The 25,891-nt window shown below is 36.0% G+C and overlaps 2 protein-coding genes across 4 annotated transcripts in view; one reads left to right on the top strand and one right to left on the bottom strand.

The window, feature by feature from the left end:
- Positions 1-1,974: 1,974 nt before the first annotated feature.
- Positions 1,975-25,881, bottom strand: LOC137392192 (TBC1 domain family member 20-like). 3 transcript variants are annotated; one of them, XM_068078835.1, is made up of 10 exons: positions 25,754-25,881; positions 12,239-12,458; positions 10,545-10,731; positions 8,878-8,958; positions 8,046-8,140; positions 6,921-7,012; positions 6,681-6,782; positions 6,387-6,528; positions 6,054-6,238; positions 1,975-3,126 (listed from the first exon to the last, which is right to left on the bottom strand). In XM_068078835.1, exons 2-10 carry the CDS (start codon positions 12,281-12,283, stop codon positions 2,922-2,924), a joined length of 1,134 nt encoding a protein of 377 aa, XP_067934936.1. In that variant the 5' UTR covers positions 12,284-12,458; positions 25,754-25,881; the 3' UTR covers positions 1,975-2,921. The 3 variants fall into 3 exon arrangements, with proteins under 3 accessions (XP_067934936.1, XP_067934939.1, XP_067934937.1); XM_068078838.1 differs by having other exon boundaries at positions 8,878-8,948; positions 10,535-10,731; XM_068078836.1 differs by lacking the exon at positions 25,754-25,881 and adding an exon at positions 22,718-22,772.
- The window catches only part of LOC137392191 (uncharacterized), a 32,631-nt gene continuing 29,909 nt past the window's right edge, over positions 23,170-25,891 (top strand). Inside the window, exons 1-2 of the mRNA XM_068078834.1 lie at positions 23,170-23,267; positions 25,643-25,742. The gene's annotated coding sequence lies outside the window, so the exon portion shown is untranslated. The remainder of the gene's footprint in view (positions 23,268-25,642; positions 25,743-25,891) is intronic.

Consider the following 25,891-nt stretch of genomic DNA (forward strand, 5'->3'; position numbering starts at 1 on the left):
GCAAATCAATTTGTTTGAGATAGGAAGCAACCAAATTGCAGTGGCTCACCAAATTAGTGTTTGAAAAAAATCTGCAAACTACCAAATTGTTAATTTAAATAAATTGTATGAATCTAACAGCAATGCAATAACCCTTTAAAAATAGAAGTTGCAACAGGTAAAACTGAGTAATAAACTTGAATGTATTAAGTTGACTTAATATTTAGAGGAGCAAGGATGAAACTTGACAGTGAATTGTCTAAATTGTGTTTATCCTCTGCTATGGTAAAAAACAGAATGAAAATAAAATATCATTTAGACGCCTAATAGAATAGTAAAAGGTAACTTGATAGCCTGAAGATAAATTTGTTATGCCTACTTCTACTGTCCAATTTTAAAACCTAATGCTTCTGTGAATCCATAATCTTCCAGCTATGAAGTTTTAGTAATTTTAATAGTTCTAGCTGCATATAAGTAACCAAAACTGGTGCTAACATTTTATCTGAAGATTGCTCTACAATTATAGTCTGTTTTATTGATTATAACTTGCTCTGATTTTATCATTTAGCACTCTGCTCGGATCTTATGCTTTTACTTATGTATGTATATATATATCTATATATATAACTAAAATCAGAGTGCTCAACATAGGATCATAGGATGGAGCAGTACAAATTGTAAAATTGGACAGTTTACTTATTTTTTTCCAGCTACTGACAGTTTCTTGCTAGTGCAATCCTCAGGCTGTAGACTTCATATCTTCTGTCAATCTTCAGGCTGCTACATAGCTGCTGCGTAGCAGCCTGAAGATTGACAGAAGAAGTCATGAAACTGCCAGTAGCTGAAAGTCAAGTGCAACTGTTTTACATAATTATTACTATTTGCTCCAACTTCTCGCAGAGATCTTTTATTTTAGTATTACTTTACTGTATTATTTTATAATATAGTAGAATCCCAGCTGTAATTATATGTATATAGTATATATATATCAATATATATAAATATAGATCTATATATATAAATATAGATATATATCTATATATATATCAATATAGATATCTACATATATATCTACATCTACATAGATATCTATATATAGACACCTATATAATAGATAAGTAGTCAGGCCTACTGCTAACAGCACTGTACACTTTGAAAACTGCAGTGTTATAAATTAACTAGTGATGGAATATGTCAAAGTTACTTATCTTTTTCTAAGTTGATGTTTCTCGCTTTGGCTAGGACAGGTTTGTTACATGTTTCTGCACTAAACAGACCTGTCACGACAGGTATATAGACCAACAGCTAAGTATTCTTTGTATTTTCTATTATAGCATATATATTTATATACATGTACAGACTACCGAGAGGGGATTAAATGAAAGGAGAAATCTGCGCATGGCTACAGTCAGCGCTACTATCTGCTTCTCGAGAGATATTTACATGTAGATAAGCTCTTCTATATGAGTGGTTATGGCAGATGGCGGTGGAAAATAGATATAGATCTTTAAAACTCATTGGTTCGTGACCTGATCCAAATCACAGCCCTTTAATGTAGCTAGCCCTCTGCCACCCTGAGAACTACCACATCAGTACTATCATGTCTTATGAGCCATGTTGAATGTTGTCACACTTGAATTCCTGATAGTGATTTTCAACGAGACAGTCTAGACTCTGTTCACCAACTACCTTACGAATAACTCGCTTTAGATGAAGCGTTATAAATAGCACCATCGCGCAGACTGTCCGAGTCTTTAAATATTTATTACAAATATGGATGTACAAACAAGATATGCTTCACGATAGCTCCAGATAAAAAAACGCGAACAGTAAGCTTTGGTGAGCGCTACGCAAGTGCCAGATGAATCACATTGTGGGTTGAGGAGTCCTCACCTCTAAGTATGGTAAGCTGCCAGAAGGGCACCAGCAGTTTCACCTGTACCAAGCTCAAACAAATGCATTAATAGCCATAACTACCAATAAAAACAACTGATATATTCCGCCTCAGCTCTTTATTCTGCATATGCCCTGTTGCTATTCATAAACAAATTCGATGAAAACAAGAGCTACTTCGAATGAGGATGAGCTTTTTCCATGACCAACTACCTAGTATATTCTGACAATCATAGTGTATATTGACAAAGGGTCACCGCGAGAGATAGGTTGGCATGTTTACAGAAAAAACCATGATGAGATATGGTTCACGTCAAAAATTATACAAAAGCTAGCCACTGCTCATATCGATCAGTCTTGTATTTTGAAACTATGTCACACAGTCACATATTAATTAATTACATTTACTCCTTGCGCTTAGTTACATTTACTTTTTACCTGATCGAAATTCGAGATGAGATCTTAAAATAAATCATAGCTAGAGTGATAAACCATAGGAACCTCGAGTAGAGTGATAAACCATAGGAACCTCGAGTAAAGTGATAAACCATAGGAACCTCGAGTAGAGTGATAAACCATAGGAACCTCGAGTAGAGTGATAAACCATAGGAACCTCGAGTAGAGTGATAAACCATAGGAACCTCGAGTAGAGTGATAAACCATAGGAACCTCGAGTGGAGTGATAAACCACAAGAACCTCGAGTAGAGTGATAAACCATAGGAACCTCGAGCATCGCTTGTCTTTGCTTTTCAACAGCAGTAAGCAAAACCAGACAACATAATCAACAACAAATATAACATAAATATTCTGCACAGTAAAATGCACAATAAGTTGTTTATCTTCTACATATAAGTTTATGCAGCAAGATGTATGGGAACACAAGAGCTAAAAATAAAACACTGCTAAGTGGAGGTAGGAAAAGGTCAAACTAATAGATCCGTTATGATACAATTGCACCATTCAGTTCTCAGTTAAAATTAATGTTACTTTCCTCCTATTTGTCCAAAGAGAAGCCTTGATTCCTTGCTCTAAAGATTTCCTGGGCGGGTCAAGAGACGACGTATTGGAGAGCTACAACTGCCACACCGACGGCAGCAGTTATTGTCCACATAGTCACTTTGTACAGATTGGTTGAAGCGTAACTCATTCTGTCATCTCTATCAGCATCATTTACTTTTGCTGATGTTAAAGACTCCTCTTTTGTCTTGATGCCAATGGCTCGCTCAAATTTCAAAAAATTCTTGATTGTTTTGCTAAAAAACGAAGTATAAAAACTGAAGATGCTAGATTCAGAGACCTTTAGTCTACCCAATCCTATAATCCTATATCCCAATCCGATATTCCCCTCCTAACTAAGAGAAGACAACCCACAAACAATGAGCCATTACCTCAAAGCATTGCCTTCTGGAGTTGCTTGACTAGCGTAAAACCAGATTTAGTATAAAGCAAGGTTTCAGCTACCTTGGCATATCAGTAAAAACTAGTTGCCGAGAGATTATTTGTTTTAACTCAAACAGATGAGCTTAGTTGCCACTCGTAACACGGACTCTACAATCCACAACAATTAATTCATGATATTTCTGCTAATCCCCATGCTTACGCCATACAAAACAACAGTATATTAGTGTCTTCTCAGTTCAAAGTGCAAACACGAGTATGAAACAAAAATGCCTTTAGATTGTTTGCGCCTATTACATGATATGCAGCTTACACCATTCAAGGATTATCAGTTCCCAACTAGGGATCAAGAATCTAGCATGTAATCGCAGATGTATCTATAGAGCAGGTGGTATATTATAGATATACCCGCCCAAACCACGCTGAGGACTGGAGCATGAGGTCATAACTCCAAATTGAGAATAATAAGCACTGATGCACTACTAACACTAGTAATATGAGATCTTAGCGTGACTAAAAAATGTCCTGCCATCTTGGTGACACATTCTATACATTACTTTTACTTTTAGCAATAATGGTCATTTTTCATGCGATCTCCAGTGAGGTGTAAAACTATGGCAACACCTTCCAGCTTTTATGGCCAGTAACTCTACAGGCGATACTTAGAAATAGCTTATATAACATTTTTTTCAAAAACAAAAAAATGCTAATGATCATTTCTCCATACAAATCTTTTGACACACGATTCACAATTTTAACCAATATTTGTCTGAACCTTTTGAAGGATTTTCCAACAAACGACATCCAAAGCTCCTTTAATCACCAGTAATGTAGGAGAAAGTAAAACATCTGGTACAATTAACTAAAAACAAAACAAACAGATTAAGTTATGCTGTAGATTTCTATCATTTAGTGTACTTTTAACATAAAATTTGAATTTTAAAATTCAATGTTTCATATAGTTTTATATATTGTACTTGTTTTAATGTTCTACATAATTACCTAGTGTATTTTTATAGCTTTTGAACTCTAAAACAGTAGATAACAGGCCAATACTGAGACTTTACCTCCCAAATAACAAACCATTAGTTGACCTGACTCAAATGCTACAGTCAAACCTCAAAATGCACAGCATTCATTTCAAGGCAAATACCCTTATTACACACTTACATTGTGTTACGTTTAATCTCTTCCAGAGCCGAAAAATTCATGTAAACACTTTAGGTAATTATATATATCCTTAAAACCATGTAAAACTAGTATACAGCATTTTATAAAATTGTCACAAAAACTAAATGTAGCAGAAAAATATATCATGTGTACAACACCTAATAAACCAATAATCAATAAACGGTCTCACACTGCTAGTCACACCGCTAGTCACACCGCTAGTCACACCGCTAGTCACACCGCTAGTCACACCGCTAGTCACACCGCTAGTCACACCGCTAGTCACACCGCTAGTCACACCGCTAGTCACACCGCTAGTCACACCGCTAGTCACACCGCTAGTCACACCGCTAGTCACACCGCTAGTCACAGTAAAGACAGACGAATTAAATTGCAACTTTGGTGAAAGAAAAAATGGTTAATTTTATCATCAATATTTATGATTAACTTTGTCACTTTTATTCGCGTTAGACTTTTATTTCTTTGCATCACTTTCACCTTTGTTTTAATAACTGCCAGACAACTTCAAAGATTCTTCAAAAAATTGATCTGAAGTTGTCTGCTGTTTTTCTGTTACTTCCTGTTTTAGTTATAAAAGTAACGCCTTTATTATTCTTCAACCACTACCACTGCTATCACTCGCACTACTCTCCACTAGATCTGCGACATTAATGCTCCAAAAGAACATATAAAGAGCTATTTAATATTATTCAAACTTCATAGAATCAAACCATGTCAAGGAGAACTGCATACAGATTTATAAAACAGTAATGTGTTGAGAATCTTCAGACACTGAGCTGTATAGAGCAGATTTAGAGATTGATAGCTTTTACGAGTTTTGAAAGAAGAACAATGGGAACTGAGTGAGCATCTATAGACCATCTATAGATGGTCTATAGACTATCTATATATGGTCTATAGCCTATCTATAGATGGTCCCTAAAATATACCATATATAGAAGGCATACGAGTGGTACTACTTATCTAGCGTTGTCTGATGAATATTCACAATACATGTATCTCTATTAACCAGCAACACGCAGAGGCTTTTTATGTTTTCTAAACAAAAAATTTTTTTCTAATCATTTGGTAACTCAAATATTTTATGGACCCATCCTGCGGTTAATTATACTACTATTACATCTTACTTACCAGTAAAGCTTATAACTTATGCAGTTACAAATTTATCATTAAATTATTGAAATTCAATTACTATAATCAAGGAATCACTAGATTCCTTTACTTCCGCATTGCCTACATGTAACCTTAATATTATCAGACCAAAGACCATGCTATTGGAAAAAAGGTATTTGTGCTCAATGAGCAAAATAGAATAAGATATTTTAACAGATAGAATTAATAAAAAATTTGTTCCCTTGAAAAGAAATTATTAATTATAATTAAATTAAACAGAAACTAGAGTAAAAACTGGGAAGGGTCACATGACACCCTGAGACTCTGACCTTGCAAACGCAAGAACTTTTTTAACCAACAATATTAAATGAAGATTAAGTCTGTCTCGCGAGAAAACATAACAAAAAACGTGTATATATCATAAATTATGTCTAATGGCAAAGCGCATGGTTTTCTAAAGAGACAACTAGGGACAGACCTGTGGTTGTATTCGAAGTTGGCTTCAGAAGCGAGAAGATATGGAGGCCAAAGAGCAAAGAGTGTACGGGCAGTGTTTATTAGCTGTTCACAAGGCAGATCTGTCGGCATTTTAGAAAGTAGCACATGAATAAAACACATCTCTGGCTCTGTTTTCAGCACCTCTTCTCTTCGGTAGACAACCACCTGCAGGACATTGAGTAACACGATCTTGAGCGACCAATTAAACTGACAAATACAAGAGGGTTTAATTGTATTGAGACAGCGATACACGCTGACTTTAAACAAAATACTACAAAAAAGGAGAATGAGAAAAGAGGTATGGGTTACGTACAGCAACTGCTAGGTAGATGGGCATGAGAGGATGGGAGGCAAGGAAGAAATCATAGAGACGCACAGTATGTTTGGCATCATCGAGCACGTGACTGTACCACGTAATGAGCCAGCTCAAGCTGAATATTGTACCGACTTCCGCCCTGCAAGATAAGAGATACTTGATATGTCAGCTGATATTGTTTAGCTGTAGCCAAAGTGATTTAAGCAAACTCTGCATTATCAAGACTAGACAATCCCGAAAGACTCATCGCTATTAAGCAGGACACAACGTAGCGAACAACAGATACCTTACTTTTCCATGTAGGCCTTGACCTCTGGATCAGCTCGCTCTAATATTGGATATAAATAATTTAGCATGCTTCTTGTCCTATTCATATCAACATCCATAAAATCTCTACAAAGTAAATTTAATTTACTGCCCAGCCTTGCATACACCTTGTGATAAGCTTTAGGACATTATTGCTCAGTTTTTGGATGGAAAGAAGTTACAAAAAAGGAGGAAAAGGCGGAAGCGAGTATAGGTGCTGCCTACCTCAAGTGGCTTCTGGATATTGAATCTACGGCAGCATAGCCGAGGTCTTTGCCTAGGGTGAGCAGGAATGTGACGCAGATATCATGAAACCCCTAAAATATAAATAGCAGCATAAAACAACAGTGGCCTGCAATTGAATTACAGGCAGTGTTAGATTGTCATCACGATGCCGGTATCACATGACCCTTTTTTAAGCGTACGATAAATATAAAGCAGCGATAAGTGACATGACAGCAAGACTAGAGTACTGCTAAAAGGAAAACAAATATTAAAGCTGTCAAATGTTTACTATCTGCATTAAGCACGATTTTATTAAATAAGCTGCAGGTACACCAAGACAGGCAATATTTGTGTGCAACTGTGATCTTTTCAAATTGAGTCAGCTAGTATTCAACACTAGTATAATAGAGATACCTCTATGGACTGCCTGGGCACTAGTATATAAAAGATATAATAGAGATACCTCTATAGATAGTCTGGGCACTAGTATATACGAGATATAATAGAGATACCCTTATACATCATTTTCTCTCCTCCTAAGTGTGACAAAAGATAAAACAATAAAGTTAACCATGGGACTCTCACTATTCGAATCGAATGTGAGAACTTGCACTGAATGGAAGCTTTACGTCATATGCAATTTCTTACATAACACAAAGCAAAAACTTTATGAATTCTTTATGTTAAGTAGAATTCACGTAAAATGAGGTTCACCTTATAGGAGTGTCTACTGTATACCGGTCTCTAAAACAATGTTTGTAGTTTTTTAAAAACAATTGTATCCCACACAGAAATACCATATCTAGAGCAGCACTGCTATTTCAACCACATGCAACCTAAAATTAATATGGAGCTGATGACTTTGCTATTACATAATGAATTCTTTTGTATTATGATGAGATAGGTTATGTAGCACATAGAATATCCTTTTATAGTAGCAGAAATCTCTGAGAATTAAGACGGCACCGACTAAATATTCATCATAAAATATACCAACCGCCAACCCCAAGTCCCCCCTCTTTAGAATCTTCTGCAGTTCTGTATCCAAAAGTTAACAATTGGCCACAAACATCCATTCTCCTGCATTTTAAACAAGGGCTGAATAGTTGATTACTAGTGCCATACCTGATAATAGTGGAGCTGGGGGTTGCTAACTAGAACTTTCATAATTAAGGTGGTCAGTTGCTCCTGTAGTTTGCTTCGATGTTCTTCTTTCATAGCTGCATGAAAATACAATAGAGATAATTGCATCTAATAATAAGAACCAAGTTCGCCTCGAGATAATAACTAAATACATGTACGATCAAAATTGACCATGCAAACAAAGACGCACTGCATTACCAGATCTTCAGTAAAACATGAACATGAATCAGAAGAGAATGATTAATTGACACACGTTGTAGTTAGTCAAATGACACATGTCACACTTAATCAATTGACAGATGTCAAACTTAGTCAAATGACAGATGTCACACTTAGTCTAATGGCAGATGTCACATTTAGTTAAATGATATATGACAAACTTAGTGACATGAAAGATATCACAATTAGTCAAATGACAGATGTCACATTTAGTCAAATGATATATGTCATACATAATCAAATGACAAATATCACACTTAGCAAAATGACAGATGTCACACTTAGTCTTATGGTAGATGTCACATTTAGTCTAATATCAGATGTCACATTTATTCAAATGATATAGGACACACTTAGTGACATGAAAGATATCACACTTAGTGAAATGATAGATGTCATACTTAGTCAAATGATACATGTCACACGTAGTCAAATGACAGATGTCACACTTACTCGGACTTACACAGACCTGTTACAGCAATGTATACAGTCTTTTAAAATAACACACTGCTCCCAACTACAAACAAGACAATACAAAGATACCACTCAAAGTGAGACAATTATACATATTGTACACATTGGAGTCTAAACTTACCAGAAGGAAAGCGTTTCAAGCTCCGGTTAACATCTAGCACAACCTGAGTGTAGTCTCTATGCTTTTCCAGCCTGTATTTGTCTAAAGCATCATACAATATGCTAGTTAATCATACAGTATAAACTCAATCAGCTACAACCATCTAAGACATACAATGCACCCCGAGGTTACAGTGTTCTTGTTTTACAGTTTTTTTGCCTTATGATGTCAGACGCAATGTTTTTCGTCCCCTCATTACAGATTTTTTTCGCCATACGACATCAACAAAAATGTCCTTTAAAATGCGAATTTGAAAGACGGTGTGCTGAATACGTCGGAAAAACAAAGATGCCAATATGCTATTCGCTGAAATTCCCACCACAATGCCTGAAAAAAATACGATGCTCGCTCTCTTTCTCTGAATTCAGCATTCTTCGTGTTCCATAAATGCTTGATAATGCTTGAGTGAAACGAAACTAAGTACAGTCAGCGAAAGTGAAAATATATTGTGCATTTTACTGTTTAATATAATATTTACTATGAAATTTAATTCATTACACCTATAAACTATATTACTAATAATATATATGACTTTAATTCGTTAGCCATGGGTCCTAAGATTGACAACGACGTTAAAGAATAGAGAAAGCATAATATTATTATGCTTTATTAGTTATCTTGAGGTGTTGACTGATGTTCTAAAAAAAGAATCAAGGAGATTAACCCACTAGAAGCTGAGATATAGCCAGCCAAACACAGGTCTACCAAAAAACATAAGTGTCTTGGTAATCCTCATATTAGCGTCAATATATGACGTATGAAATCAACTTATGTGCCATTGGTCAATTAAGCCAACTAATGCGCTCTCCTATAACAATCACGGTGTTTTAATTGGTTTAATCCCTGGAAGTATAGACCTAACTAACTAAAGATAGCGAAATGTTGCGAAATAATAGATGCGTGTAATTATTTTATGCTAAAACTAATCTACACGTCAGAGGGACTGGTTCGGAATTCTCAGAGCAATGATTGTTAGGCCCAATTTGATTGTTCTATACTTCCAGGGATTAAACCAATTAAAACGCCGTGATTGTTATAGGAGAGCGCATTAGTTGGCTTCATTGACCAATGGCACACAAGTCGATTTCATACGTCATATATTGATGATTACCAAAACACTTATGTTTTTTGGTAGACCTGTGTTTGGCTGGCTATATCTCAGCTTCTGGTTGGTCAATCTCCTTGATTCTTTTTTTAGAACATCAGTCAACACCTCAAGATAAATAATAAAACATAATAAAACTATGCTTTCTCTATTCTTTAAAGGAAGAAATAAGAGAATGATTACCGTGGCAACAAAACTAGAGTTACTAGGTTAACCATAAATTAACTATGGTTACTAATGTTAATATACTACTTTGTTCCTAATTTTCCATATGTTCAGAACATAAATAAAATTTTGATGTTTTTACCAGTGGTGTTTGCATTAGATAATGACCATAGGTTTCTATACCCTTCTATATGACAATTTTGCCTTACGATGCCAACGAATTGATGTCATATGGTGGGGTACGCTGTACTAAATATGTTCATTGAAATGCTAGCCCAATCTGCTAAGTTCCATATTTGTTTATGAGTGAATGAACTCCTTAATGAATGAAATGTACAAGCATTAAACCAAATCTTACCGTAGGTCGGAGCTTTGCAATCGAGCTGCAAACCAAGGAGCTTAGGCCAGGCCTGTCGTCTCAGCTCCTCACTAACATATCCATAGTCGGTATAAGAAAACTCCCTAAGCTGCTCTACATCTACCTTCATGCTATTGACAATGCGTGAAATATGACTCAGTTTTTCTTTCTTGTCAATTGATGATTTCTGAAACAGCAATAAAATTTTATAGCAAACTGATCATTTGGTCGCAACATTTTTCAACTGACAGTTATAGTTCAAAATAACAGTTATAGTTCAAAGACAGATTTGCTGTGACTGTTGGTAATGAACTTTTTCATTTTATCCATATTATTACTACTACTGAATGTCCGGCATTGCTCAGGTAATAAAAACAGCTTATGAACAGTGGCAGGTAATGTAGTTGAGATTAGCTAAGTTGACTAACTAGCCAGTGGCAGAAGCTTGTTGTATTTAAAGTTTTGATGGATGATACTGGTCCCTCTTGATACTGGTACAAACGTAAAAATGAGATATCGAACTGTTTTTGTCTGATACTTTGCCTGACCAAACGGAGAGAGAATGAAGAGACAATTCCTACTCCAGATAATATATTGCTCCACGTGAAAAGTACTTAGATTCTACAGATTTATAGAAAATGGAAATAGGAGTGTAACAGCACATTTGAAATTTGAAACAGCACATTTGAAAATTACAAGAACTTTAAAAAAATGGGTAATGTCGAAAAAAAGGATTTAAGACTTTCTAAAAAATAACAATAGTAAAAGTTAATATTAATTAATAATAAAAAATGCATAAGCGTGTGCAATCGCAATAACGATATACCGATATGTAAGGGCATTAGCAATGATAAAAAGGGCCTAGTCTAGTGGTTATGCACGCTTGTTTGTAGTCTTGTAATTTGAATGCCACGAGTTGAAATCTTCTGCACAGTGGATTTTTCAACGTTAGCTTTTAATCTCTATAACTGGACAGAGGAACAAAAAACAAACACTATGATATATATATATATATATAATCTACATATATACATATATATATATATGTAGATTGAACTTCACGGATATTTTTTTCTAATATAGAGGTCTTTTTTGTAGCCCTAACTGTGTTGTGTATGATATATATATATAATAGTATTATATATATACTGTATATATACATAACTTTGAGATTTATATACGTGTATATATATATCTCAAAGTTTGTCGTCTGTCACTCTTCTGTCGTTCGGTCTGTGCAACTATAGTGATTAGTATCTAGCAATGACAAATCCATATCGCAGAAGATGTGATTTCAGAGCCTCCCATTCACCAGGCGATAACCTAACCAGTTAAGCTACGCAATATGCAATGGATTTATTAGGCGATATGAGTCGTTATCTGGGTTAAAATAGGCTTAGCACTCTGCGATACGTCATTAAAGCTTGCTCTCACGGCTCTTATTAGTAAATTTAGCAATACGGATACTAGCTTACTCAAATTATTTATTGGCAATGTGCTAAGCAAATGGTACGAAACTACATTACCTGCCACTGTTTATAAGCCGTTGTTAAATACCCGTGCAATGCCGGGCATTTTGCTAGTATATACATTGTATATATAATACTGTGTATACATGTATTTAAGCACACACTCATACATACTAATCAGCAGTTTATGCAGTTAAACAAGATAGTCATTATTTTTATACTCACCACCATGCTGAAAATGAGATTTCCTATAGATACCAAGCTTAGCATTTCACAACCTCAGTTCTTCAATCTCACTCAACCGTATCCCATTATCACCTTCTCTGATGTCAACCTTTATCTCACCAATTTTTAGATACCAAATCAAAGGAGTTATAGTATTGCCTGATGCGAAGGCTGGTGACTGCCAATTACACTAAATTGCAGTTTGACAGCTGTTTCAAACCTGTGAAAATAGAATTTTTGAGAGGAAATGCTATGATCACATTTGAACAACTTATGTAAAACCGAAAAGTTATTTGAACCAGAAAATGAGTTATTTTTGAAATCCATAAATATAACATCAAGTATGATATGTACATCAAAGCATAGAGCAATTAATAGCGATACTTGGTCACGAGGTCCTAACCCAGGTACAACAGTTTTCATCGCCTATTCTTAGAACATAACAAAACTATCAATATAAGTGACAAAGCTCAAGCTTTCCTACATTACTTGAGTATCTAGCTACAAATATCGATTGTGAATGTTAGACTCCAACATTTGAGAAGTACTACTACCTATGGAGGAATTCCGAAGCACCATCTCACTTTTGTCAACTTTCTACAATTACTCTGAATGGTTAAGTTCTTTGAGAGCCACTTACAAAATGTATTTTACACTTGAACTAGATTGTGAAAAAATACCCATTACATGTTACTCACTTATGTTTCGGCATTGCGTAAAAAAGTATGTTTGAATAATGCATCTTCCTGATCAAAAAGAGAACAGTGTTTAAGTTAGAAAATAATGTTTGCTTTACTATTTATCTGTCAAATGATACTAGAGTGGAAACACTAATCAAATTGATATACAATAACTTCGATGCTTTGGTGGAATGTAGATGGGGCAAGAGGCTATAAATGATTGTTTGGAAACACCAATTGTGAGCTGTCCAAACAAGGAGCATAACGGTATAAACACACCAAAAAGTTTTTGAGCGTTTTGTTGGCGATATTGCCTAAGTACGCATGAGCGAGTCTGGTGCACCCAAACTCGCTTAACTTTTAGCAAATTATAGTTGACATAAAACTCGCTAAGCAACTAGCTTGCTGATTGGTTAATTTATCCAAAGAACTTGTACCCGTTCATCGTAATTACAAAAAATCTATATTGAAAAATCTGTCAAAATGACGAGAGCGACTGGTTTTGTACCATCTACAAAATTCTGACCGAAAAGACTTTTTGTAAAATATAACAACAGGTCAGAGTTGGTTGAAACAGAGATGTTTGACAATGGTAGGTTGTTATAGTTGTTATGCTTTGCTGCACTACAATACCAAAAATTGATAAAGAGTAATTAAGAAAGAACAAAAAATAATTAACAAAATAGATGCTGTAAAACACACGGAGATACGCTAAGAATACTACTACTGACAATTTTCTCAACTTTCTATTCTCAACTATTCTACCATTCTCAACTTTCTATTTAAATGAGTTTTTGGCTGTTATTTCAAAGGATAATTTCCAAACAGCCTAGAAATGTTTTTGCACATTTCAATGAAACGCTGATAAGAAGAGGTAAAAGCATGAATTAACAAACTAGTGCAATGAATCTGAATTGAGCTTGCAAATGATGCCTAAATTGCACCTGCTGTATTTGTAAAAAAGGAAGATTGCAATCCTAGACTTTTGTGCTATCAACGAAACTCTAGACTTCCCACAAATGGGCAGGAAAAAGATATAACTGAGAATACTAAAAGACCAATGCTTATGATTTTATTTGATAAGCCAGTCAGGTTAAGTAATATAAATTTACCAAAAAACTCAATGTACGATTTTTTGCACATAGTGCATAGAATGGTGAGTAAATCTATATTTTATTAGTGAAAATTTAAAAAGTCAATTTTTCAATATTCAAATAAAAAGCTATGCTAAAAGTAAACTTGCAAACATTTCAATAGCACTGGGATTTGACAATACGTTTAGCCTCTCAAAGCTACAAAAAATTATATCTTAAGTATTTCGTTTTGCAAAAATTAGCATTTATGTGGTAGTATGCCTGGAATACAATGGGACAGAAACATTGGGATGGCGTCCTGCTGTACTTCAGACAATAGACTTTTTGTAAACACTACAACAGTTTTTAAAATGATATTGCTTCAGACTATTGCGATTGAGCTTATTATTTTTAGATTTATGAACACGCCTAGAAAACCCCGGCAAACCGAAAACCCTAGAGGATCACGCTCTGCTGATGAGGCGGTGAAGGCAGCAAATGCTTCAGTACTAAGAGAAAACCTGTCCATTCCCAATCAGCAGATACTCATGGCATATCATGATCAATCTTTCACAGACCATAGATGTGCTACTGCAGCCAAACTCAAAGGGCTCAAGACCATCAGCACTTTTCAGACACAGTTAAATAGCCGAAGTGTTTACATATGATCACAAATTTATGCTATGCAATTACAACAATGACCGCTCACCAACTTGTCTATGAATATGATGTATGAGTGAATCTAAGTTTTACACCAAGTTGGGCAACAACAAAGTGTGCAGCCTTGGATTGCTATATGAATTCAGAAGGCAGTTTCCCCAGCCCATCTGAGCGCATGAACACCTGAAGCCACTAAACTTGGTCGGATGACCAGCTTTAACAAAATAAATGTCAAGGAATTCTTTAGCAACCTTGAAAAGTTATTGGTGGAGAAAAGGTATGACATGTAGCACACCTACAATGTCGATGAGACGGGGTAAATAACAGCTCCAAAGGCTCACAAGCCATCAAAAGTGTAGGCAGGCATAAAATCTTAACAAGTAGGCTACCTAACCTCTGTAGAGATAGAAAGAGAAAATTTTGCTACATTGATGGGATATGTCAATGCTCTGGGGAATGCCATACCTCCATTTTTTTTATTTCCCCGAGTTTACTTCAAGCCAGATATGCTTAATGTAGTACACAAAGGAACAACTGGTGACGCACAACTGACTGGTGAGGCTTTAAGTGACTGATTGAAGCATTTTAATAAGCACACTTCATGCAACCAGCTAACCCAGTGCTGCTACTAATGGACAACCATGTGAACCACATCACGGTTGAAAGCCTTACATATGCCAACGAGAATGGAGTTACTTTACTTACATTCCCTCCACACTTTTTTTATACGCTACAACCCTTACATAGGAGCGTCTATGGTCCACTCAAATCCCAGTTTAATACAGCATGCAACAACTTGGATGTTGAAACGCTCAAGTTGAACTATTTTTACACACAATATTGGTGGAATACTTGGACAAGGCTACCCTAAAGCCTTTACTTGCGAAAACTTTACACCAAGCGTCGAAGTTGCTAAGATACGGCCATTTGACCTTAACAGATGACAACTTTCTTGGACTCTTCTGTCACAGACAGCGTTAACTTTAATGAAAGAAGCAACCAGATGTTAGCTGCCGAATTGGGAGAAATCAAGTTTCAGCCACAGCAACACTAGATTACTGGACTATACCATTACGTTTCATGTTTCAGCAGGCAACGTAAACAAGTACAGGAATTCAAGGAAGAACGTGCTGACCCCAAAAGAAAGCAGTGAAAATGACAATGGCGCTGATGAAGTGCTAGCTAATGCTCTGGTGTCAGACAGTGATGATTCTTTTGAGGATTGTAAGAATGAGAGAGATACGATGAAAGCAGGGGCATTTGTTGCTTGCAAATATAGTAGCTTTAGATCTGTGGCGCCTTATGTTGGACAGGTCGAAAATATTGCGAATGGTGGGCTGAAAATAAACATTTTAAAACATTGCAGAGATTTATTTGTATGGCCTAACGTGAAGGATGAGGGTGAAGTGTCACGGGATAATATACAAAGTGTTTTGCCTAAGAGTGAGCATTAAAATTGCAGTTTACTGGTGGTTTATCTTACCTCAACTAAAACAATAATATATGTATTCTGATATTAGCATGTACTATGCTTTTGTGTGCAACGCTTCAGCTTGGTATTAGCAAATTACTAGCGGAATTATAAACAGCTTATAAAACAATGGCAGGCAATGCAGCAGCCTGCCACTTGCCATTAGCCTGACACATCGCCAATGGCTAATTTGAGCAAACTAGTAAACTTACTAATAAGAGTCTTGAGAGCAAGCATAAAATCATGTTACGTCGTAACAGAGAGCTATAGCATGGTTTCACCCACATAGCGACATACATCGCTCAATGAATCTATCAATCTCACGCAGCTCAATGGTTTAGCATATCGTCTGGAGAACGAATGTTCCGAGATCAAATCTTCTGCGATATGGATATTTCATTCTTAAATTTCAATAGCTATAGTTGGACAAACCGAACAACACATAGACAAACTTTGAGAGTTATATATATATAAAGATTCATTTTTTTTTCAATATTCACATTATATAGTTTCTATTGTAAATATATGTAGGTGCTACTCAAAAATACAAATGTCTCAAAGAACCCCGCATCCTACCCCAAGGGCCCCACACGTTGGGGTACAACGGAATAGCAGTGTGTGTAGACTAAAGTTTTGAATATCGCTAATATTTATTAAAGGTAACTCCAATTGAGGGTGAGAAAATCCAAGATGACACACTATTCACTCTGTTACTTTCAATTTAATCCGAGAAATACTTTTCAAGCAAAAAAAAAACCTATTTTTTGTCATCATGTACCTCACTCTACCCTGCTACAAGCTCATCTGGCCATATTGTTTGGCCGGACCAGCTAAGATGATTCTTATTGGTAACCGTAACCCTTGCATCTTGGAATGGAATAAACTGCATCCCACACTTTTAAATATGTATAAATCAAAGCGTAATTCTATCCCAAATATTTTGTATCCCAAAAACGTCATGTGTTGAGTGAAGCCACTAGTTGTTGTGTATACTTTTTCAATGCTTTAGTTGTTCATAAGCATCCACAATCACTGGTTTCAGGCTTTCTGATCAACAAGGAAGCAGCCCTCTTATTTTCCTGTTGAATAACATTTGGCCAGGACTGCGAGTTTGACTCGTCATGTCTGTTTGTATGCCAAGAGTGCTTTATCTATATCTTCTCCGGAGTCCATGGCCTTCTTTATAAACGGTTTGATGATCTGTACGTAGCGTTCGGCCAAACCATTTGCTGTATGGCGGTGAGGACCAGAAGTAGTGATGATAAAATTCCACTGTTCCTCAAATCTGTTTACAGCCGAGCTATTAAAAGTTATGTTGTCAGCTATTACCTCTAAGGGAATACTATGCACGGCAAAGATGGACTTCAAAGCTGCGATCACACTATCACTAGTTTTTTGAGACATTGTTCAAATCTCAGGATAGTAAGAGTAGTAGTCTACGACTATGATATGAGGTTTTCCTTGAAATTCCATGATATCCATTCCAACTTTGTTCCAGACCAGCTTAGGTATGTCATGAGGTAGAAGTGTCTCCTTCTGCTGTTGGTTGGTATTATTCTGGCATGGTGAGCAGTGAGATACCATCTCTTTGATGTATTGTATTGATGGATTGCATCGATAGATTGTATTAAGAACATGTATTGGTGAGCCCTGTCTATACATCCAACTATTTCTTGGTGGAGAACCCGTAAATTTTCCAACCTAGGTGACGCTAGAATTACAAGTCTTTAATCTCTGTATATGAAGCCATTTCTTAGATATAATTGATTTCTGATTTACGGGTGAGGGTCTAAAGGCGCTAGCCTTCTACTAGACCAGTTCTATCTGTCATGTATGGGTTTTCATCAACTTAGGTAACACGGGATCATTCTGATAAGCCATGATCAAAGCTTCTTTCTTGTCTCCGATTTGTACTGAGTAAACCATAACAATCTTCTCTTCATGTGAGCCTATTTCATTGGGCAGATACGCTCAAGTAAGCATATCAACTAAATAAATAAATTTTTTAGGAGCCCATAAGCTATTTTTTAATCTTATATTTCATCAGCCTGAGTAATAATCTCTGTAATCGCAGAGAAGCTCGGCGTAGATACTTTTGAATTATGATGACTAAAAGATTGTGGTCTGTCTGCACATCTATACGGCGTCCATATACATAGCTGTGAAATCTTTCAAACTCATAGACTATGGCTAATAGTTCCTGGTCGATTTGTAGCCAGTTCTGCTCAGTCTCAGTTAGAGCTCTTAAGGCATAGGCTATTGGGTGATTGTCTTGTAGTAAAACTGCCCTTAAACTTGCTTGTGATGAATCAACTTGGAAGGTTGTCTCTTTGGTGTTGTCAAGGTCTTGTAGCAATGGTACATTGGTAAGCTGTTTCTTCATTTGGATTAGTGCTGTTTGTTGACTTGGTCCCCACGGCCACTCAGCATCTTCCTTCAGTAGCACTCTTAGTGGCTCTGTGATCTCATACATTAGGTATAAACCCACTGAGATAATTGATGGTACCTAGTAGTCTTTGAAAACTTGGCTTGTCTACTGGGTCTGGTATTTCATCAATGGCTTGTACTTTGGGTCAATTTCAGACCTTCTGTTGACACAATGTGACCCAAATATTTTACAGCATCGCAGTTTAGTTGCATCTTATTACTGTTGAGCTTTACACTGTATTTTCTAGCTCTTTTGAAGAGTTTGAGAAGGCTCTTGTCATGTTCTTCCTGATCTTCACTAAACACTATCAAGTCATCAAAATATATGGCAACATTTAGGTCTCTCAAGGTTTGCTCTATACCTTTTTCAGACTTTGGCTAAAGAATGGAACTTTACTACTCTTGATACCACAATTCCAAAAAGAAGCCTATCAAAGCATTACCTCCAAAAGGAAGTGTTGAAAATGATTACCCTATCAATCGACTCTTGGCCTCGAAAGGCAAATGCCAATATGCATGTTTCTTGTCCATGATTGTAAAGATATTCATTCCCGCAAATTTGTGAGATATGTCTTCTAGTGTAGGAATGTGGTGATGCTCGCATAGCATAGCTCTATTAAGCTCTCTGGGGTCATGGTATATTCTGACAATACCGTCTTTTTTCTCAGGGACCACCATAATGTTCACCCCTTTCATTGGGCTCATTAATTTTGGATAACATATTCACTTGTTCCATCTTGTCCAGCTCAGCTCATACCCGCTCTGTCATGGTCAATAGAATTCTGCAAGCTCTGCTAATCACCGGTCTGACCGATGGGTCAACTTTCATCACATTTTTTTTTCGTAGGCACCCAACCCCTTCGAAACAATCTGAAAACTTGGCAATGATACGCTCAGATCCTACCTGATCAATCTTCTTTACGCTGCCGAGTTGTACACAGGCTCTCAGTCTTAATGTAGGGGGATAGTCATCATCTACTAGCTCAAACTCAATCTGTTTCATGGCCTGGCCAATAAGGAGAGATAGATCAGTCTTGCCATACTGTGACAGTTTATGTTTGGAGAAAGATACTAGACCTGGTGTGCTAGGTTTGATGTCAGCTTATAACCTTTGAGCTATGCTTAATGGTAAGATATTAGCTTCAGCACCTGTATCTATTTTGAAGCTGTTTGGTAAAACCTATTGCTAACTAGATAGCTCTCGATCCATGAAGCAGACTTAGCTTTGTTTGTGACCAAGCCAATAAACAACTCCTGCATGCTATGTTGATGAGTTTTACTTTTTTATGAAGCGTTAACTTTCTTAGATTGACAGACCTTCTTGAAATGGTTCGTTTTGTTACATTTTCTGCAAGTCTGTTCATATGCAGGACACTTTATTTTAGTATGCTCCCTACCATGATATTTGCGTTTGAACTTCTGAGAAGCCGGTGTAGGTGGTGTCGATTTCTCAGCAGTAGTTGATTCGGCTATAGTATCAACTGTTTTGCTGCCAGATATGCTAGCTAATTGCGATTTTGTCACTTCAGATGCTCTTATTTGATCAAAAGCATTTGTTAACGTAACATCTTTATTTTATAGCAGTTTCTCTTAGAGTTTGGCATCACTGATTCCAAGCACGCGTCTGCATAGTATCATCATGTCTTTTTGATCACCAAAACTGCATCTAGTTGCTTGCGTTTATAACCTCTTTACAACCATATCAATTGGTTCATTTTCTCCTTGAGTGAGAGACCAGAACACCTACTATCCAAATAGCATATTCTTCCTGAGATTGAAGCAGTCTTCAAATTTTGCCAGAAAATCTGGTAATCTGTCTCTATCCTCAGGCATTTCGACTTCATCGCCAAGTTCAAATGGATCCAAAATTTCAACAGTTTCCTCCCCAATGCAATGCCTCAGAGTTGCCACTTGTTGACGCCAATTCAGAGTGTTTGCTTGAGGCAACACACCATCTACTGCTGGTGCAGTAACTCAGCGTAAATGGATTGCTAGCAAATAATTTATTAAGTTTCTACACCACCTTCGCCAGTTCTCTGACAAATAACCTTCAGAGTTGAGAGCCGATGGCGGCGCTAGTCTTAACGTATCCATGATTTTAAATCTCCTTATCTCACTTCATCAAATAACGCCAAAGCTGTATTACACCAACTCAATGTTCATCTAATGTATGCCCAAACTGTGCAACTAACAATCAATCCGATAATAGTCCACTGCCTGAAACTTTCCACTAGCTAGGCAAATAATGGAGGTCCGTACCTGGCGGCCACCATGTTGTATTTGTTTTGCTAATAATATTACCTGTAGCTCATTGGTACTATTATGTGTGACTAGTAGTTGGTGGTGTCGTCTTCAAAGATGTATCACTATTAATACTCGTTGAGCATGGCTGGCCTGCCTTAGGAAAAGGAAATCTATTAATATTGTCCAACGCATGTACTAAGGTCTACAAATTAAAAATAATGGCACTCTTAAAGCTGTTCCAATCCTCAGAAGTTCAAAGGTCAAGCATGTGATTACGCAACATAAATTACTGCTTATTACCATGAGGTCAAGGTATGAACTAAAGTGTTGTTCATAAGCAACAACAGAAGAGACAACTTGATATAATGGCTCAAGACCTGAGAAGCCTGAAGGCAGGTGATCCTGTGATGATTCGACACAGGAAAAAAGCTCCATGGAAGCAAGGTCAAGTAATTGACAAGCATAAACACTAAGGTCATATCTGGTTGATAATGGTACAAGTGTGATCCTTTCAAACAGAGATCACATGAGCGCCTTGCCTAAGTTTGTCAAAGATCGACCAGTCAACAGTCAACTAGAGTCCAGCGGACTCGACGCCATGTCAAAAAGCTAAAACTACAACCCCAGTCGAGGCATCAAACATACCCAGATACCCAAGAGGAGCACCCTATGACTATGACATGGAGGAACCAGTCACACAACTTTTGTAAATATGTACATACGTCGCTTTAGTTTACCATATTAGCATCAGTATTACTTCATCGCACAGCTTCGCTTAACTACTGCATAAGAGAGAAGTTGTGCAATCACATGCTTGCCCTATGCACTTCCGAGGACTGAAACAATTTTAAGATCGTCATTATTTGTAACTTGTGGAACTTTGACACTATTAATAGATTAATTTTTCCTAAGGCTGGCAAGCCATGCCCAATGAGTAGTAATAGTGATACATATTTGAAGGCAACACAACCAACAACAAGCTATACAATACTCAAAGAGCTACAGGTAATAATACTAGCTAAACGAATACAACAATTCAAATATACATTATAAAAATTATATTAAGCTATGTTCACTACCTACACTAAAACCATGAGATTTCTTCAGCTATATTGCCCAAATAGCTAGCATTTATAATGGTACAAAAATTATCACATTATCTTTCAAACAACCCTGTTTTACGCAAACAATGAACACAAAATGTTAGAACTGCAAGAACTGGAGTGAACAAATAACAAAAGCAAACACCAGCTTATTTAAAAGAAAAGCTTAATTTTGATCCTACATAACTGATAAATGTATTCAATAAATGCTCATGGATAGTCAGTAGGTTAATTGAGACTAAGAGCTTCCTCTAGGAATGAAATCAATTGAGGCATAATATATATATATATATATATTGGTAAGATAGGTCGTACACGAACGCAACTACGCTTGCCATTTGAAACAGTCAACACGACTCTGTCGTACATGAAAAACTACGGCGTTTCCATAATCTTCACTGAAGTCAGAAGATTTAATGAGATGCTATAGGTACGATACAAATGTAGTGATCTTGTTGTTCGTAGTTGTTTTTTTATGGATAATTGGACTTTCTTTTTCATTAGTTATACATATTAACGCATGCACGTACAACATTCAAGTTCGATTTTAAAGTCATCAACGAGCAATACAAAAATGTGGTGGTAATTGTGTAAAATTATACTACATTACTCTGCTCCTGTACGCTTTTAAGAACAGAGCATAGTTGAAGATACAACTGCATTCGTAGCGTACGGGTGGCTAGATGCGTCCGCTCCATTATCAGAACATTCGCTTAATCTATATACATAGGGTATTATGAGTTGCACTTGGACCAGAGATAAGCAAAGGCCACACAATTACAACCCGTACACGTACCAAGATTAATATAAAATGAGTTTACCGACAGGAAGTCTTTTAAAATATCCATGTTTCATCAAAGGAGCACTAAAGTAATTATATGTATCATGCAGTTTTAGATAACTAAAATTTACTAATAACAGATGTATTTTATTTTACTTTTCACGTTCTCTAAAAATAAAACGCTGAATAAAAATTCATCTGCTCAAAAGTTGACTTGTCTGAACGTACTGATTTTGTGAATCAGGTTGAATCAGTCAAGTTGAAAAAACCTCAATCGCAAACTGTTAGAAATTTATTAATGTTTAAAACTAAAATAGTATGGTGCAAATAAAATACGGGTGTGGGTAGTATAAAGTACTTGTGGAGTAATTTGCTCATAGTCAAATATTTTATTTACGTACTGTCTAATGAGACTACGAATTTTACGTAGATGTACAAACTCGCAGAACAACTACATTTATAACAATCGGCTACCGACGAGTATACGAATGATTATCGTGTGCTAGCTCTATGCCGATAAACTTTGTTGGATCAAAGGCCTTTCTACTAGAGGCCGCTTATAGCTAGTAATCTAGTATTGCTCCTCATTGGTAAGTATTAGTTAATATCAGATTCTTTGTGACCGTGAGCTTTTTAGGGCCAGTCTTACTTGTCCACAGAAAGTGTTAACAAGCAAGCTAAACCTGTTTCATAACACATATTATGCAACGAAATAAAAGAATTACAACAAAATAAATAGGCATTGTCTTAGAGCTTAAAGAAGAACCTGTACGTTCTTCTTACGCGACTATTATGTACACATAATAGTCGCGTAATTGGTAGATCACGCTGATAGAGTGCATAGTTACAGCCTCAGGCTATTAACAGATACATTTGCTTTTGGGCCATTTGGCGAATTGTAAATCTTTAGAGTTGTTGTATAAGGACAGATTTACAATATTGATACAAGACACAAATAGTCAAAATGTAATACGCTGGTTAGATGAAACGTCAAGACTGACCAAAGCCAATATATACGGACCGTGGTTTGGTAAAAAGAATTAGTTGTACATTCTGCCAAATAATAGCCGCGAAACAACTAAAACCTAGCAGTATATCCATGTTTAAAACACTGAGCAACCATAAGGCACCCTTCTTACTAAATGGTTCAAGAAAGGTTAAATGGTCATTTGACAAAAGTGATATGGTTGCTCGTAGTGCTGTTACATTTGATGAATGCGTTTGCGGTTTGCAGATCCTTAAATAAGTTTAAATTGTAGCATTGATTTGTGAGTTTCAAGAAAGACAAAAGTGTATTAAGGAAGTAAGAGCTGTCACGGTCAAGTTTTTATTTGGTGACACTACAAACTAATTTTTTTAGTTATTAATAAATAACATGTGTATTTAGTTTTTTGACAAATGCTCGACTATTTGGCCTTCCTTGCAATATATCAATTCAATATACAACAAATGACCATCCAACATACAGCTTCTTCCTTCAATTAGCCTATGTCATAAATTGAACAACATGGTATTAATTAGCTTTTCAGATGTATTTAGTGATATGAGCGTGAATGAGATGAGTGGCATAGTATATAACAAGTCAGAGTCAGGATTATAGCAGCCGCGTGATTGGTACACATGAGAGGCTTTATTTTATTTCTTAAACCAATTAAAAATTGTTTCAATTATCAAACCTGTGTATGTGATGACACTGTTCAAATATTTGTTTTATATGTTAGGACTGTGACATGTTGTAGCAATTATTGCTATAACTATACATTGTAATTCATTTTATTCCTTCCGCAGTCAAACACATATATTAACTCGTTAAGAAATATTGCAGGTAGGTATACATAGCATTAAAAGAATATATATTATACACAATCATCTAAAAAGGTGAATGTAAAGACAAAATTGACAAACGACCTAATCGTAAATAAAAATATGATGTTTATGGTTACTTTATTATAGACCCGCAAACAGAAGTGTGAGGCTCGCAATGCTTAGATTTGTGGATAGAGTGATTAATATGGAAGCTTATTCTAATTTAGACTAGGTCAGGTTTATATAAACATATTTTATATACCTATTCTTTAATATTTTTACATTTTACTTTTAATATTTATTGACTTCTTCACATCATAGACCCGCAAACAGAAGTGTGAGGCTCGCAATGCTTAAATTTGTGGATAGAGTGATTAATATGGAAGCTTATTCTAATTTAGACTAGGTCAGGTTTATATAAACATATTTTATATACCTATTCTTTAATATTTTTACATTTTACTTTTAATATTTATTGACTTCTTCACATCGCTCTTCATTGTTTTGAAAAACTTTAAATGTTGTATGTTGGAAATTTGGAGAATTTGTATGCTGAGGTGATCACAAGTTGAGGTTTGACTGTAGTTGCTGACTAACGTATCGTATCATTCATCATGGGTGTACATTGAGTCTGCTTTTTTATTCTTACTGCATAACTTGCTTCACTGTCAAGCATATACTCTGATTTAGGTTTTTTTTACTCTCGTGTCCTTTTATAAATTGTTATAGCATTTCACGAGTGGCTTTAAATATGATTAAAAATAAAATGTAAAGATGGTTAAAATTATTGTCTGTTTGCTCTTTTTGCACAGCAGCACTGCACCATAAATTTTTTTATAATATAATAAAACTGTTAAACAACAACAAGGTTCTTGTGCTTTTATCATTGCCATAGCGCGGGATTCTGATTAGCTACATGATTGGTGGAACTCTCTGTCAGACCAACTTGTTCCAAACATCCATCAAGACTTAGATCCTGACAAAATGATATTGATAGTTGTCCTTAATATACAGTATTATTGAACTATGTTTTTTTGTACTCATTACATTTTTTTGCAGTTGTTTGATAAAATTATTTCTAATCAAGCAGCTGTTGTTCAACAGTTGAAATGCTTTTTACTGCCTACATAATGTTAACACAAAAAAACTTGTATTTTAGGCAACGCGTTTACAGTGTTCGTGCATTGATCAAGTGTGAATTGGTGACCATCCGCATCAGTAGTCCAATAAATCTCACAAAACCATGATTCATTATTAAGGTAACGCTTACTTTGTTGCCCAGCTATTGCTATTCAGCAGAACCTTGCTTAGAATGCTTGTCAATAACTCAGGCTTATCACCTAGTGACTCTGTTTCTCAAACTGTTTAGTAGTGTCTATAGTGTGCCGTAATAGATTGCTGTATTTAG

Source organism: Watersipora subatra, chromosome 3, assembly GCF_963576615.1.
Source record: "Watersipora subatra chromosome 3, tzWatSuba1.1, whole genome shotgun sequence".
NCBI lineage: Eukaryota > Metazoa > Bryozoa > Gymnolaemata > Cheilostomatida > Watersiporidae > Watersipora > Watersipora subatra.